Genomic DNA, 15941 nt, shown 5'->3' with positions numbered 1-15941 from the left:
TATCCTGATGATTTCTTTCTCGTTGGAACTATAATTATTGTGTTGACAATGAAGAAGAAAGCTTCAATAAAACGATAAAATCTTCCCATGCAAAAGCGACATATGATAAACCAAACTCTTCAATTTTCTTTTTATCTCATTGCTACTGCTGGTACTCCATTGACTCTGGATTGCAGCTTAAGAATTTATTGGAAAACATGTATGGCTGAAAAAATGAAAACATGAATGTGGGCGGCGGTATCTATTTACGCCTGGAATTTACAAAAACGACATAAATATTACCCAGTAAATTAATCTTCTTAATTTTAAACGTTTTCAATAAAGAATTTACATGTCTACGTAAGAGTTTGACTTCCCACAGATCAAAGCATCTTTTTCTTCTGGTTTTATCTAATTCAACCAAATGATGATCTGACTTATTTACCTTTGTTTATGGCATTGTGAAACACATGGGATAAGGTCGAATATCATCAATTAATTTCAAAAAATTGTTACTTTTTTTAGCTACCGGATAAATTCTTGATCTTAACTTAGATTTTGAGGAGATTAAAGGCATTATTGAGACATGATTTTGAGTTCGTTTTGATCCGAGAAGGTTTTCTCTCGCACTTATAATTAAACTAGCATCATGTGGGATAACTCACCAATGTCTTTCTTGCGCATCGGACTATCAAACGGAACTCCTCATCAACAGCATCATCGAGCAAGAACTTCTATCTCCTATGGATTAATCTCAAATATCAGTTTGTTGTGGAAAAAAAAAACCTACCCAAATCTAACAAGCATAAGTTTTTACGTCAATTAAGTGGTTAATTCATGAAATTTATTATAATAATAGCTCCAATTAATGGAAAGTAAATGCAGCTAAGAACAAACACACAATAAATCTTTAACATTGGTCAAAGAGTTAGGTTAATTACAACTCTACTCATTGGTCCACAAGAGATTCCACGAATGAAGAGTTCCAACTGATGACCAATGATCCGATTGATGAGTAGTTCTAATCGATGACCATACATGTAAGAGAAAGATTGGGTTATCTCATAGCAAAAGTGGAAGGGACTAGGCGGTAATTTATAGATGCGAGGAAGTCTTGTCCCATAAGTTAGCTTTTAGGGTTTGGAATACTCAAAATTACTCAAATGAGATGAAAATATCAATTAGCTATTAAAACTATGGCCAAATGACTTATTCTCACCCAGAGATTGCTATTTTCTCAAGTTTCCAATCTTTAACTTTGAAAAACCTTTTTACCTATTTATGGACTATTAAGTCTATTAGTTTTGAGAGTAAAATTTATCTATAATATTAAAAATAAACTAAAATTTTATCTCATTAAACCTTACAAAGTAATAATTTCCCTCCATATGAAGTTTTAAAAAACAATATTTTCTCTTTAGGGTTTGTTATTTTTTCCTTAGAGATAAAATTTTAAAACTAACAGAGTTGATTAATTTTAACAATTTATAAGTAGGTAAAAAAGTTTTTCAAAGTTAAAAAGTGAAAATTTAAAAAAGTAGCAATCTTTGGGTGGAAATAAATCCTTTGGCCTAAAACTAACTTCTGATTTTGACAAATAGGTAAACAAAATAAACTTTTAGAACTTAATGGATAGGAACAATTGATCCGGCAAATTTTGGGTGGAAAATAAGCATCCAACCTATTAAATAAAGGAACAAAGGAATTGTGCGTAGATAGTGTCTATTCTTACATGCATCCACCAATAAATAAGAAGGTTATTTTCTTGTTGATTGAAACATACATATATTTTTTATTCAGATGAACAACTTTAGTGATCTTCCAATCAGAAATCAAAGGTCATGTTTGTAGACAATGGATTTTATATATATAGAGTATGAAAATATCATCAGGCAAAGACAACTTTGTCAAGCCCTATTTTGACATCCGCTCTGTCAACATCCATCTTGCCTAAAAATTTCTAACCATACACATATCCTACTTTCCTACTCCAATGGTGGGCATAAATATTGAATTTCACAGACTTTATATAAAATAACAAAATCTAGCTAGCAGGTGACCACTACTGATCTAATCAAATTAATGGTGATTAGGTGAAGTTCAACTTGCCCAATCTATATATGATTATTGACTTATGTGTGTGTGTGTGTATATATATATATATATATATATATATATATATATATGTATGTATTACATCTGTTGCATAATTATTCATTAATTAAGAATATCATGAACATGAACATGATCTAGTTATACTTTAAGTGCCCACTGGCATGTATATTTTAATCTGCAATCCAAATTGATATCTTATGTCGACACCCACAAAAGAGTTTAAAGCATGCATATTCTAATTGGTGGGTTGAAAAAAATTATTTTAAATATTTTTTTGAGTTGGAGCGAATGAATCATATCAAACAAAATAAATTTTAGATTCAGTGATCGATTTCATAATCATTAAATCAGATAAGTTAAAAGTTTAATCTTGATATATCATTAAAATAAATTTAAATTCATATTTTTTTATATATAAATTTGTATTATATTTTAATCTCTTTTTTTGTTAGGGTACACGTCCTGTCATTATTTTTTTTTTGACAAATGCTTTGGAGAATTAATTATTAATATATTAACCACAACCCACCCCCCCAAGAATTGATATTGACCTGTCACATAAGTATCACATGGTGGATAAATAGTTGTCAAAGATAACATAATTTTTTTATTAAATCAAAGTCATCACATTATTATTTTAATTATTCTTTTTGGAAAACGAATTCTTGTGTAGTTATTTATAGGCTATTGCTTTATGAATATATATATATATGTAATTAATGGAAGCCAACTCATTTAAGTGGTTTCTTTTATATATCAAAGTTTTCATGGATGACGTTGGCTGCTAAGCCAATTTGAACATTTCATCTGATTGAATATAATTAATAAACTAAATATATAGTAGACCAATGTAAATTAAATCTGTTACATATAATTAATAAAATAATTTTTTATTATTAATTGAACCCAAGACCCTATTTTTCAATATTAAACATACATAACATTAAATTAAATTTATTTATAACCAAAATATTTCAAAATATATATATTTAATAATAAATTATATAAATTTATTTTAAATATTATTTTTAAATAATTAACTGATTTAATCACTTATTAATTAGTTCAACCACCGATTGAACTAGATCGTTCTCTTTAATGGATTGATATTTAATTTGATTTTGAAAACATTGTTTACTAATAAAATCTCACACAAATAAATCAACTCTCTAACCTTATGGTAATTTACGACAATGTGTTTAATAATTCTTGTATGATACATTTGACTCTTTAATAGTTTAATGATACTTTACCTATCACAAAAGAAAAATTAATAACTCGATGTTTAAACTTAATATCTAACATCAATCTCTTTAATCACAACACCGCTTTAGTCGTTTTGTTATTGCTATGTATTCTACTTCTAATTTAGGGCATGTTCATCTTCTCTATCGACCTATTTTGTTGTGGGGTCTTTGCAAACTACATAAGAAATGGCAAAGCTTGGATTGAAAGGAGAGTGGTTTGAAATTGAATAATAAACCGACAAGAGGCAAGTAGCTTTCCCAAGTAATTTTTTACAAATCAGTCAAATTATTCATTAAGCAAATAATTTAGTTTAAGGTAATTACCTAACAGACCACAATTAATCAATTTGACACTCAAAAATATCACTATATAATGACTTATCAACTAATCTTACAATATCTCTCCTAAACCATCAAATAATCGGTCTCCAAATTCCCTTCCTACCTACAACTTATATCTTATAATTTAATTTAATTAATCTAAGAGCTTGCTGCATAAATTTGCAAAGATAGATTTGTTCGATCTTGAGTGAAGCATGACATCATATGAATAAATAATTTCACGATTAGGGTTTAGGAAATATGTACGGAACATAAATTTTAATCATAGCGAGAATAGGGTGGGTTTATAAATATTGGTTAGGTCAAACATTACCAGCACTGCGGTTGCTGAATTGTTTTCTTCACTTGAACAATATAATTATTTCTTGAATTAGATGTAACAAAATGAAATTATAACTTACACTACATGATTAATTCAAAGCAATTAATTATATATAGATTTTTTGTTCCACATGATTTATGAATCGTTATTACAAGACTTAATTTGGGGTTAGGACATTTAAGCTCTGGATTTTTATTTTTTATTAACCAAAAATCCCACTCATATTAGTTAGACAGATAAATATGAAATACAATGATTAAATCTATAACTATTATACTAAATAAATCAAGATTTCACAAACGTGACAAAAACTCAAACTCAAACTTTCTCTCTGAAAAATCTAATATTTTGCTAGTTTTACTAACATTTGAAGTTAAACTTTTGAAATTACTTCTAACACATTTTTGTTTCCATTAAGTATCCGCACAAATTTGGTTTCCATTGCAATTTAAAAAATGAATTTTTTGTTGAATTGACCAATGTTTGGAGAGGAAATCTAACTTTTAAACACTAATAAAAAATGTGATAAGGATGATTGATAGATGCGTGATTGGTTGATCAGAAAAACCATTTTATTAGGTGATATAATACTGTTTAAACTTTTAAAAACAAACTTTCCATTTTGGAGGCCCAATTTGATTTGGATCCATTTATCGAAGAATGGTTATTACTTCTAACATTTTATATGAGACTGTCTCATAATTGAAGAAAACAGTATACAAAAGCGTAATTTCATATGTTTACCACAGTTACAGTTACAGACCTAAGTATACAGTTCCTTTATCACTACCGTTACGTCTTTTTTAACTTAGCCCTGTTGAATTCCAATATATACATTACATAGAGATAACTACTACCTATAGAGCTTTAAGACATATTTGCTTCAGATTTATACAATAATATACAAAGGTGAAAGGTGTGTGATTTTGGTGTTTATCTATTTTCCCCGTATGAATATGATCCAAATGGCACAGAGAAACGACCTTTAATTGCTTTTAGACCTTCCCTGGGAACTCCCCGTATCTATAAGGCCTTTTCTCGAAAGATTTGCTATCGAATCTGCTATTACTCTTGCGCTGGACTTCATATAACCACCTGAAACATCGAAAACCCAAGAGCTAAATACAACCACCAATGATCTCATCATAAATTATCAGCAACATGTCAGACCGTTATAAGGCAAAAGCTTCAACCATCCATTACAACATATATTGCCAGGGACCAATATGTTTTAAATAATATGCAACTTTCTTGTCTATCCATTCACTCCGAGCTGGTAAATTTTCACAGTTTGATAAGTAATTTGATTACCGGTTCTTAAACGAGTCTCACTGAGAGATGATCTGAAGCCCTAACACTAGGTTGATCTACTTGACAAACCACAAGACACAATATGGGAATTGAGAGGAGCAACGTTATGCGTACCTACTTTTAAGTACACACATGATGTATTATTATGAGAATGTGTGTTACTTTATCTTTAATTCAAAATCTCCGATCACTTGATGTCACACATCAAGTATGTATCCATTTGTATACTCAAAGTGGACATACACAGTTTTATTGAATTAAGAGATGGTTTGCAGCTGAAAAGAGTCAATTCCTCAAAACTTGCCAAGAATGTAAGCACACATTCAGATATTCATAAGTAGCATTAACTCACATGAGCATAGAAACATAGAATTTATCAAAACAGTACTAAGTTTAAAATCAGATGACCTGATGTGAGCATGACAACAGGAATGTTTCTTGAGCGAGCAAATCTGAAGACCTTCTCATCTCTATTTGCGATCCCCTCAGGGCTAATCTGCAGCAGCACAAGCACAGCATGGACCTTGTAGTTAATTATCCTATTAGTGGGAACTCACACAAAATATAGGTAACTGACTTCACAAAGAACATCTTAGTTCATTCTTGGCTCGATTATAACAATTGTTTAATTAGCATTAGATTGGAAACATATTTTCATTGTGAGGATTCTTTCAACACCATTCTATGATGAACTATCAAATGATAAACCTGAGAGTCTCATCCTAAGCCCAAACTTTGAGTTCGATAAACAGGTTTCATAAAAGGGTGCAGTATCCAACAACCAAAATTTACCTTTAACCTGCCCAGTGGATCCCCGTCTAAGATATCAGTGCCAGCATTGTAAATCACTAACTCAGGATCAAACATACGACCAGCAACCTAAAATGAATAAATCACGAATTTCAATGTGTTAGGACACCAAATGCAAAGTATGGGCTTTGGATCCCACATGGAAAAGTATCGGTTTTTGGTGATTTCAATAGCTAACTTTTGAAATATGGTTTTTTCAAAATTTATATTATTTAGTATGTTAGAATCTCAAGTGCAAGTAAAAAATTTGGATCCCCTATTGGAAAGTATGAGTTTTTAGTGTGGGGTTTATAAGCTTTGGGCTCCAATCTCAACAACTAACTTTTGAGATGTGGTTCTTCCAAAGTTCATATTACTAGAGAGCTCAAAAGGAGATTTTTTTCAACTCTTTTTTGCAGTCGTTAAAACTATAATCAGTTACAACTTTAATATTTTTCTATGTCCAAAACAAAATGCTATTGTTCTCACAATTTAATCTGTGAAATTCAACAACCACAGAAATAACTGTAAACAAGACGGAAGAGATGTAGACAAAATCCCAAAATTTAAAGTCTTGGTGGTACCCAAAAAAAAAAGGTGGAAAAGCTAGAGCACAAGCCAGTCAACGGCAAAACTGCAACTATCAAGTGGGTTAGCTATATTCCAAAACAGCACCTTTGACCAAGACACAAATGTCAAGGCCATAAATGCAAACAATGCATGTAAGCTAGCATTCGTGCAGTGAAAAGAAGGTAATGGTGGTCAGATAGAAGTTGAAACCTAAAAGAACCCACAACTGCCATACAAAAAGGCTATATTATTGGAAGGAGACAGCAAGACACAGTACTATACTGGCCTGTAGAAAGCCTCTAAGGGAGACACAAACAAAAGCTTACTTTCATCAAAATAACAGACTTCAAGAGAGAATAGCAGGTGAGACATTTGAAAGCAAAAGCCATTTATACCTCAAGTGCATCATCTAATTTATTTAGGTACTCATCTGTTGTTGTCCCAGTCTGCCCAAATTTAGGAAAAGCAAAATATTATTGGAGGATAAGAACAAAACAGATATGATTCACTTTTCAAAATTAGATTGCAAAGCTTACCATTACTTCAACTTTCTGATCTATGTACCTCCTTGCCTCGTAATCCTACCAGTGAAATTGCAAGAGTGAGAGGAAAAGAAGAGTGATAAGAATCTTTAATTAAAGAAACAATTAATACTCTCATAATGATATTAATACATAGATAAAGAGCAATAAATAAGTGGTAAAAATGAGAAATGAAGGATTAAATCTAAAATAGCTGCATGATAAAAATCTAGAAACTGAATTCAAAGAATCAGTAGCTTAATTTTAGGAGCTTGCAACTTACAAATGGATATATTCCAGGGTTGTACATGTCCAGAATATAAACTCGCCCTGTTAGAATATATGTCCCCTTTGAGATTCCAAAAAAAAGCTAAATAAAGCACCATCAGGACAAATAAGTGACGTACCGTCATTAGAAAAGTCCTTTTCATGACCATTTCCTTGATGCGCATCAAGATCAATTATCATGACCCTGCATTCGAGATGATGATGAAAAGAAGTTTCATAAAAAGGTAACTGTCAACTGAGATCTAAGTTCCAAGTTAAAATTGAAACAGTGCATTTATTTCATCCGAGCTGAGGTATTAATACCTTGATATATTTGACTTAACGAAGGTATAATGTATGCAAAGAGAAATGTCTGCATAAGCACAAAATCCACCTCCATTATTTGAAGAACAGTGATGAAACCCTCCTCCAATATTGATAGCCCATCCTCGCTCTCTTGCCAGCTTGCCTGCCAGTATTGTTCCACCCACCTGCAGTCAGTCTTACAATCAGTATAATCCAATTTCAGAAAAGAAATCCAACTGAGAATAAATTTCAGGACAGATGATGATTCACCTGCTTGCGAAATCGATAAAGAACATTCTTCTGCACAAGAAAGTTGGGAACTAGTGCAACAGGAGGGACCTATTTATGGTAGCACGTTGAATTAGTAAAATATATCATTCACACGACATGAAACTGTTTACTCCAAGGATCAAACTATTAAGTCATGCCAGAAGTTAATTATAAGCTTGGTTGTTCCATTAAATCAAAGTCATTATAATTGAACTAATTCTGCAGTTTTTTTAAATGGCTTGACATCACTCACCCCCTTTCTAGCATTTAATGAATTCATTTCAAATAGCACACCAACATATGCACTTGCTTAATAAGTTTAATATGTACTACAATCTTAAAGAAAATAATCATGAAGTAAAGATTAGCTGCAGATAAAGCCCTTATGCATTACCTCCATTATTGTGGCAACTTTTAGGCTGCTCTTCAGACTATCCAAATATGATTCTGTATGCACCTGATTGCACAAAACATTAAGTTTGCATATAGTTTCCTAACATTTTACAGTGACTAAACATGTAGCTATTCTGTAGTCATTTATTCATCTCATGCAAATTGCAATACCATAACTTGGTTGAGATGAAACAGTGTTTGTTGGTGCAGAATAAAATATGATCACCATCTTTGAAGAATTGAGTAGGTTCCAAATTATAAAATATCGTAAAACACATCATAGTCTCTCAGAACAGCTATCTCAAGCATTTAAAGAATGCAAAGTATATCAAGATAATGAATTCACCAGAAGAATTCCAAAAAAAAAAAAAAACTTCCTTCTAATTAATCTCCTTTACCTAGAAAAATGAAGCGAATTTTGATGGTGGAGAACCATATTTTTTGGGGTCTCTAAACTATACAATAGGTAAAAAGTGAACAAGATGCATAAGGTATACTCAGAAGAAAAATTAATTCAGAGACAATCAGTCTCAAGTTACATAAACTAAATCTAAAAATAACAGCTCTATTAAGTCCTTATTACAGAAGACCAAGTTAAGTATGGCCTTTTGACCAGAATTACCACTTAAAATTCTCACAATATACTAATACTAAGATAAAATTCTTACTTTATGGCAAGTCATGTGCATAATGCATATGAATTAAGGACCCATTTGTACATCTATGCATATCACTGAGCTGAAATTGGACTTTACAACTGTTCCACGGTCTAGCACAAATTGGTTGCATGCTATGCAGGGTTTGATAATCCTTAAGAACAGCAGACTCATAAAGTAAGGCTTTTCATTTACAAGTCAATATTGCCTTCTAAACAGCTTGAAAACAAAGCTTGATGCCAGCTATGTGAATACTTCGATATCAACTTCTATAGTCATAATGTGTCACTGATTGTCTTAAATATATAGAAATTACCACAAGGAGATCCTCTTTTGAAGCTTCCACTGGCTCAACAATTCGACTTTTGTCCAAAACACCAGCCAAATTGAGGAACTGGCATATACGACCCCATTTAGAAGAATCAAATGGGTGCCTTCATCAATTGCACAGAGAAGTCAAGAAAACAGTCAATTGTCTGCTCAAGTTCAGTCCACAATCCACCATATTTAATGAAATAGGATTTTTTACATCATCCATCATTAGCACAAAATTCTGTTATGGAAAGTTACAGCATACGTAAGTCAAAATTGTTTGACAGGGAGCAATAATAATGGAGTGAATTTTATCTTGAGCTGGGAAAAGGTCAAAACAAATAAGTCCAAAGCTAAAAATCTGGGAATGGCTTGAATTAGCTACAATAGGCAGCTGCCCCGTCCAGACACCATGTTTAAGTTACAAAGGCAACATTTAACAAGCTCGTCCAAACTCTAATTGAATAATAATGTTATGCGTATATATAGGCTAGTCAACTAAACTAATTTATAATCTTCTGAAATTCAAATTGATCATATACGTTTACATTTCTTTCACCAGTCCATTCTAAAAATAATCGTAGTAGTAATATAAACACAAAATCACATAAACTGAGAGAAAAAAAAGGTTAGAGCCTCTTACAGTTTCTCTATTCCAAAAAACGAAATATCGTAAGCAGGTGAGTAAACCACCGGGACCTATTCGTTCAAACAATAAATTAACAGTCCAAATGAAATGAAACACGCATAAATTCTCATATAGAAACATGTCAGTGTTAGGTTACCTTGGAGGGAGGAACATCGAAGTAGAGCTTGCTGGAGAGAATTCGGTTTCGCCGGAGAGTTTCAGCATCAGTTGCACTTGAAGTTGAAGACGACGATGACATCGAATGATTATGCAAGTAGCGATACAGAGAATTAGAGACTTTGACGGTGACGAATGCCAGCAGAACATAAAGAATGGGTTTACCGAGTTTCCGAGTTGACTCCACAATGATCGGTCTGAATTGGTTCTTCATGGGAAATCGTCCCGTAACTACGAATAATTAAATAGAGTGGACAACGGTGGAAATATAAAAAGCGGCGTTGAGCAACACGTTGGATTGAAATTGGTTGATCTTACAGCGTGGCTTAAAAGCGCTGCTATGGAGCGTGGGAATCCGATTCATTTGGCTCGAAGCGGGTTAAAGGCGCTGCCACGTGGCGTGGGAAGATACTCAAGCTTGACGTGTTTTCATATACTTTCGAATTTATTATTATAATAAAATTAAATTTAAATTTATTCATCCCCGGTATAATAGATTAAATAAACAATTAAAATATATATTTTAAAATAAAACCCACAAAAAGATATATTTTCTGTTATTGACGTCATTAATCACTAAATACAATTCTAATGTCTTATATAAGATAAAAGAAGTATTAATCACTTAATTCACTTATTATAAATAATTTTTATCGACTTGTTTGAAAAAAAATAATGCTTTTAAAATAAATTGAGTAATTTATGATTAAAAATGATTGTTTATTTTTTTAATTTTAAAATTATCCAATCCAATATTATTGAATTAATTTATACAATAAATTAATATAATTTAATTATACATATAATATTATTCTTTTATTTTTATTAAATTTGTTAAAATTAATTTTTTATAAATTTATTTACTAAATCGATTAATTTTTTTATAAATTAATAGTTTGAAAAAAATTAAATTTTTACTTATTTATTAAATTTGTGAACTAAATCAATTAATTTTTTTTATAAAATTACTGACAAAATTAAAAAAAAAAAGCTCTTTGATTAAATAATACTTTACACAAAAAAAAATTAATTTATATTAATTTTAATTAAAAATAAAAATATTATTTTACAAATATAGACGCAAGTACTAATTATGTAAAATCACATGTTTTGGATAATATTTTTATTAAACAAGATAAGAGAAAAATTTTCATTTACTCCAAAATTTTTTTTTAAAAATAATTTATATCCTTATCATATGTTATTCATATTTAGTTTAATAAAAATGTTATCATAATATTTTTAATAAAATAATATTTAATTATATTTTTATAATAATATTTGATTGGAATAATATAAATACTTTTTAATAATAAAAATTATTGAGATTTTTTTTTTAAATTAAAGAATGAGAATTATCGCTTGGGATGGAAATAGCCATTTGACCTTAAAAAAAAAAAACCTTATTATTAAGTGGTTGAATGCAATCACTTGCCCCACATGTGGGACCTCGCCGGGTGGGCGGTCAAATTATTTTGTGTAAACACATTAAAGGCGGTTATTTTAACTAATTTATAAAAAGGAAAAGAGAGAGATAATCATTTAGGGCGTTTGATTTGGGTAATGTTTGATTATTAAAATAGAAAGATTACCTTAAAGATAGATTACTTAGAAGATTACTGGGTATAAATGATTACTATGTTTGATAAAATTTGATAGGTATAAATAATTATTATGTTTGGTTAAAGATAATAAAAGATTACTAGTAAATTATTTTATTTAAATGTCCTTGAATATAAACATTTTTAAATATTTTTTATATTATTTGTCATATTAATTAAAAATAAATTTATTTTTATCTCAAAAAATTAATAAATAATAATTTTTCTATAATAAACTCAAGATTACCCCAGTAATCTTTAAATACCTAAGGTGAAGGTGATAATCAGATTACCACCTATATTACCTACCATGTCAGTATTGATAATAGAAGATTACTGTAATCTTTTATTACTGATAAACCAAATAAGAGAATAAAAAATAGATTATCAAAGTAATCTATTTTACCGCCAACCAAACGCACCCTTACGTGAAACAAAAAAATTTCTTCATAAAAAACTGTTTTTCTTGTTTTAACTTTTACGTCATGAAAGCAGGCGCCATTAGCATGACAACTCACCAGACACAGACTGCCACGTGTGTATAGCACAGACACAAAATAGTCGGATAATGATCGATTGATTCGGCCGACGAGGTGGCGTTGCAGTTGTACACGCCTCTCTCTATATTTACAGACGGCGAAGCAAAGCATGCCATGCTTTTTTTGAGTCTTCTTTTTGCCTGCTTCATGGACTTCAGCAATAATGGCTCTTTTATGAGGGCTATCTTTTATAATGTATCATATGGTTTATCTGATGTTCTTGAGACCGCGCCTCCAGATTGTTGATTGATGCTTGTTTTTTGATTTGTTTATTTGAACAGAGGTCGAGCTCTCTTTCTGTAGTGGAACGAATCTGTACAGCTTGTATACCGTTCATTGCCATCATTGAGGCTCTAGTTGTCTCTTTCGTTGGCTGTTGCGAGAATCGGCAACCCCCCAAGAAAGCCCGTCTAGCCGTCAGAGATCTGGCTCGACTCGCTGATGAATCTCGATGTAATTTTGTCCTCTTCCTTTGCTTCTGCTTTTGAAATTTGATTGGTCCTTGAGACTTTACAACATTTTAATTGTATGTTTTTGGTTCTTATGCGAACTGGGTTTGTAATGTCTAAGCATACCCGTATGAAGAAGAGACCTGTATCTAGGGAAAGGTTTTTGAAAATTACAGTCTGACAGTGGTTTTTTTATTTAGTGCGATAACTGGGATGTCAATGCTGGCGCTTTTGCTCATGCAGTTACTGTCAATGAACTGGAGGCTTTGCATGAGCTTTATGATCACTTGAGTTGTTCGATTATCAAGGATGGGTTGATTCACAAGGTAAATTGTAAATCTTAACTTTCTTTCCTTAGTTTTTGTAGCATAGAAGTTCTGTTGTAATATTTTCTTGTGGTCTTTGATTAGTTCAGAACCTGTAAAACATTTGCACTTTGAATTGAAATTACAGGGCCTGGTATATTGAACTCGGTATTACATTAGGCTCTTGTGTTTTAATAGCTTCTGAAATATTCGATCAACACTTGTCATGTTTGAAGTAAGGGATTGAAGGATTTCAGTTTGTGATAATTTCTGACAAATTTGCTCTGGGGATTCCATTTCAGAAGTAATTCTTATGTAGAAAATCTACTTTAGGATTTGTTTTTTGTAATTTATTTTCTACTGGATTATACCCAGATCCTACACTTTTGCATTACTCTAGATGAGGCTGAACAATCATCTAATGTGTTTTGTGTTCTTCTCCCTATGTTGAGTGTGCAGTAATATTTTTAGTTAGAAAAATTGAGTTTAAGAACAGTGTAGCTTTTGGGAAGTTTTGTTAAATGCTTAGTTGAAACAGTTGGCCTATGTTAGGCCACCTGTCAAGCAGGAATACAATAGGGAAATAATGGCATATTGCTGGAAGATAGAGAGATGGAGCTGGAATACGAAAGGAAACAAAAGGGAATTAATAATAGATTACTAGAGTACAGAGAGATGGAGGCTTTAATCTTGAATAGATTATCAGGGAATATTACAGTTATGAGCAAAACATCAGAGGACAGTAAGCTAACGGCAACTGTAATCTCGGCAAAAGAAACAAGCAAAGATCAAGGAAAATTAAGAGATAACATAGCTGGAAGAGACTGTAAAAAGTGAAGAGAAGAAGATGAAAAGATCAAGGAAGAATTCCTTAAATCTTTAAGGGGCTTTCAGCCTAGTGGGGGACTTGCACCTCTATTGCCGGGACATCTTTTTATTATTTTCAATTTTGTTGCAAGAATAATTGTTTTGGAGTGTGGAGAGTAAGCCTACTAAATAAAATTCCTTGTTTTGTGTTGAATATTGGACTAAGACTGTTTAGTTGGTGTAGTTTCCTATCATTCCACTAAGATGATGAGTGAATGCAAAAGCACTTTTCAGTGTAGAGGTTTTTCATCCAAGCTGATGGAATTTAATTCAAGGTCGAGATTGTTAAGAATTATTTCAATTCCTTCTGTTAAATCATAAAATGGTTGACTCAATATTCTAAAATTGTAGAAAACAAGAATATAAGACTGAATGTCTCTCTTGAATTAGATTCTTGGGCCAGTAGTGCAATATTATCATACTGGTATCAAGAACTTGTTCCTAGAATTTTGGTCTGGATGATGATTTAAGAGCTGTTGAAAAAAGAAAAGAAATTAAAGAATATCCAAGCAGAACTGGCGACATAAAAGGTGTCTTATAGTCACTCGCACTTGTGTCAATTAAAGGTGTCCTCTTTCATTTTGGGTATGCATCAGTGTTTTTGTTTGATTCTTTTTTATTGGTTATTGTTTATGACTGTTAACTTGTAGGAAGAGCTCCAGTTGGCACTTTTCAATACCCGACATGGCGAGAATCTTTTTCTGGACCGGGTAATCAACATTAAAGTTTCACAAGTTTGATATACCAGCATCAAGCTTTACAAATTTGTTGGCAGACTTCATATGGTTCTTAACAGAAGAAGTTTTCCTTTGGTATTACACATCAATTCATGTATATAACTGCTGCATTTTTTTTGTAGGTTTTTTATCTTTTTGATGAAAAGAAAAATGGTGTCATTGAATTTGAGGAATTTATTCATGCACTCAATGTCTTCCATCCCTATGCCCCTATGGAAGAGAAAATTGATTGTAAGAGTTCTGAAGAAAAAATTTTGGAATCATATGCAACCAAATTTTGGTTTAAGAAATGTTAATCTTCAGTCTTTTCTCTTTTACATGTTATTTTGCAGTTGCTTTTAGGCTATACGATCTTAGACAAAAAGGGTGTATTGAGCGGGATGAAGTGAGTAACTGTCTCGAATTTTTTCGTTGTCGGTAGTTGAATTCTGAAAACTACTGATAATTGATGTTCCAGGGCATTTGTTGGCCTTTTAGCTAATTTGTTTAGAGAATGTTTTCAGGTTAAGCAGATGGTAATTGCCATTCTGAATGAATCTGAAATAAGTTTGCCGGATGACCTTCTTGAAGCTATCATTGACAAAGTAAGGTGATCATTTCAGCTTCCTTGAATATTTTCTGGGCAATTTGATACCCATCGCATCCTCTGCTGACCCTGCAGACATTTGCTGATGCTGATATGGACAAGGATGGTCGAATCAGCAAAGAAGAATGGAAGGAATTTGTGATTCGAAATCCATCTCTTTTGAAGAACATGACTCTTCCTTATTTAAAGTATGCGATTCGCTCTGCATTAGAATTTTGATCGTTTTTTATCCTATGTTTTCTGATTGTTTGTCTGATCCCCAAGAGATCCCTTGCAAAGCTGATTCTGATGCTTATTTTAATTATTATCAACTTCCAGGGATGTCACCACAATATTTCCCAGTTTTGTTTTCAGTACTGAGGTTGAAGACTGAAAATCCAACATTCGATCATGGCGATTTAGTACATAAGAAGCTGCATTGTGTCTTATGGATTTACTGCGACACTGCTTCAAGGAGGCTGTGATCCTGCTAGACAGTTCATGTGTTACTGATGGGCTTTGTTTCATATGATCGAAGCTAAAGCAGGTGCAGTTAGATCTAGCAGTTCATATTATTAAATGATATTCATGTTGTATTAATTTGGGTTATTAACCCTAACCCTTATTGAAATAGTTTTGGGTTGATCTAATATGACTCAAATTTATCTATATA

The 15941-nt window shown here is 31.7% G+C and overlaps 2 protein-coding genes across 5 annotated transcripts; one reads left to right on the top strand and one right to left on the bottom strand.

Annotated features, from left to right (window-relative positions):
• Nucleotides 1-4722: 4722 nt before the first annotated feature.
• On the bottom strand, nucleotides 4723-10450 carry LOC123195095 (histone deacetylase 2-like). Of its 3 annotated transcripts, XM_044608697.1 has the most exons (13): nucleotides 10186-10449; nucleotides 10044-10099; nucleotides 9405-9522; nucleotides 8434-8496; nucleotides 8040-8108; nucleotides 7788-7954; nucleotides 7604-7668; nucleotides 7480-7526; nucleotides 7212-7256; nucleotides 7071-7121; nucleotides 6109-6195; nucleotides 5725-5812; nucleotides 4723-5100 (listed from the first exon to the last, which is right to left on the bottom strand). In XM_044608697.1, exons 1-13 carry the CDS (start codon nucleotides 10417-10419, stop codon nucleotides 4991-4993), a joined length of 1200 nt encoding a protein of 399 aa, XP_044464632.1. In that variant the 5' UTR covers nucleotides 10420-10449; the 3' UTR covers nucleotides 4723-4990. The 3 variants fall into 3 exon arrangements, with proteins under 3 accessions (XP_044464632.1, XP_044464634.1, XP_044464633.1); XM_044608699.1 differs by lacking the exon at nucleotides 10044-10099 and having other exon boundaries at nucleotides 10186-10316; XM_044608698.1 differs by lacking the exons at nucleotides 9405-9522; nucleotides 10044-10099 and having other exon boundaries at nucleotides 10186-10450.
• Nucleotides 10451-12355: 1905 nt separating this feature from the next.
• Nucleotides 12356-15937, top strand: LOC123194565 (calcineurin B-like protein 10). 2 transcript variants are annotated; one of them, XM_044607821.1, is made up of 9 exons: nucleotides 12356-12540; nucleotides 12627-12798; nucleotides 13038-13120; nucleotides 14617-14676; nucleotides 14826-14934; nucleotides 15024-15088; nucleotides 15207-15287; nucleotides 15365-15477; nucleotides 15608-15937. In XM_044607821.1, the coding sequence occupies exons 1-9, from the start codon at nucleotides 12460-12462 to the stop codon at nucleotides 15660-15662; spliced, it is 819 nt and encodes a 272-aa protein (XP_044463756.1). In that variant the 5' UTR covers nucleotides 12356-12459; the 3' UTR covers nucleotides 15663-15937. The 2 variants fall into 2 exon arrangements, with proteins under 2 accessions (XP_044463756.1, XP_044463757.1); XM_044607822.1 differs by having other exon boundaries at nucleotides 12359-12540; nucleotides 15036-15088.
• Nucleotides 15938-15941: the final 4 nt, after the last annotated feature.

Source organism: Mangifera indica, chromosome 13, assembly GCF_011075055.1.
Source record: "Mangifera indica cultivar Alphonso chromosome 13, CATAS_Mindica_2.1, whole genome shotgun sequence".
NCBI classification, from domain to species: Eukaryota; Viridiplantae; Streptophyta; class Magnoliopsida; order Sapindales; family Anacardiaceae; genus Mangifera; species Mangifera indica.
Note: the sequence above shows the minus strand (reverse complement) of the source record. Positions and strands in the feature narration are given on the sequence as shown.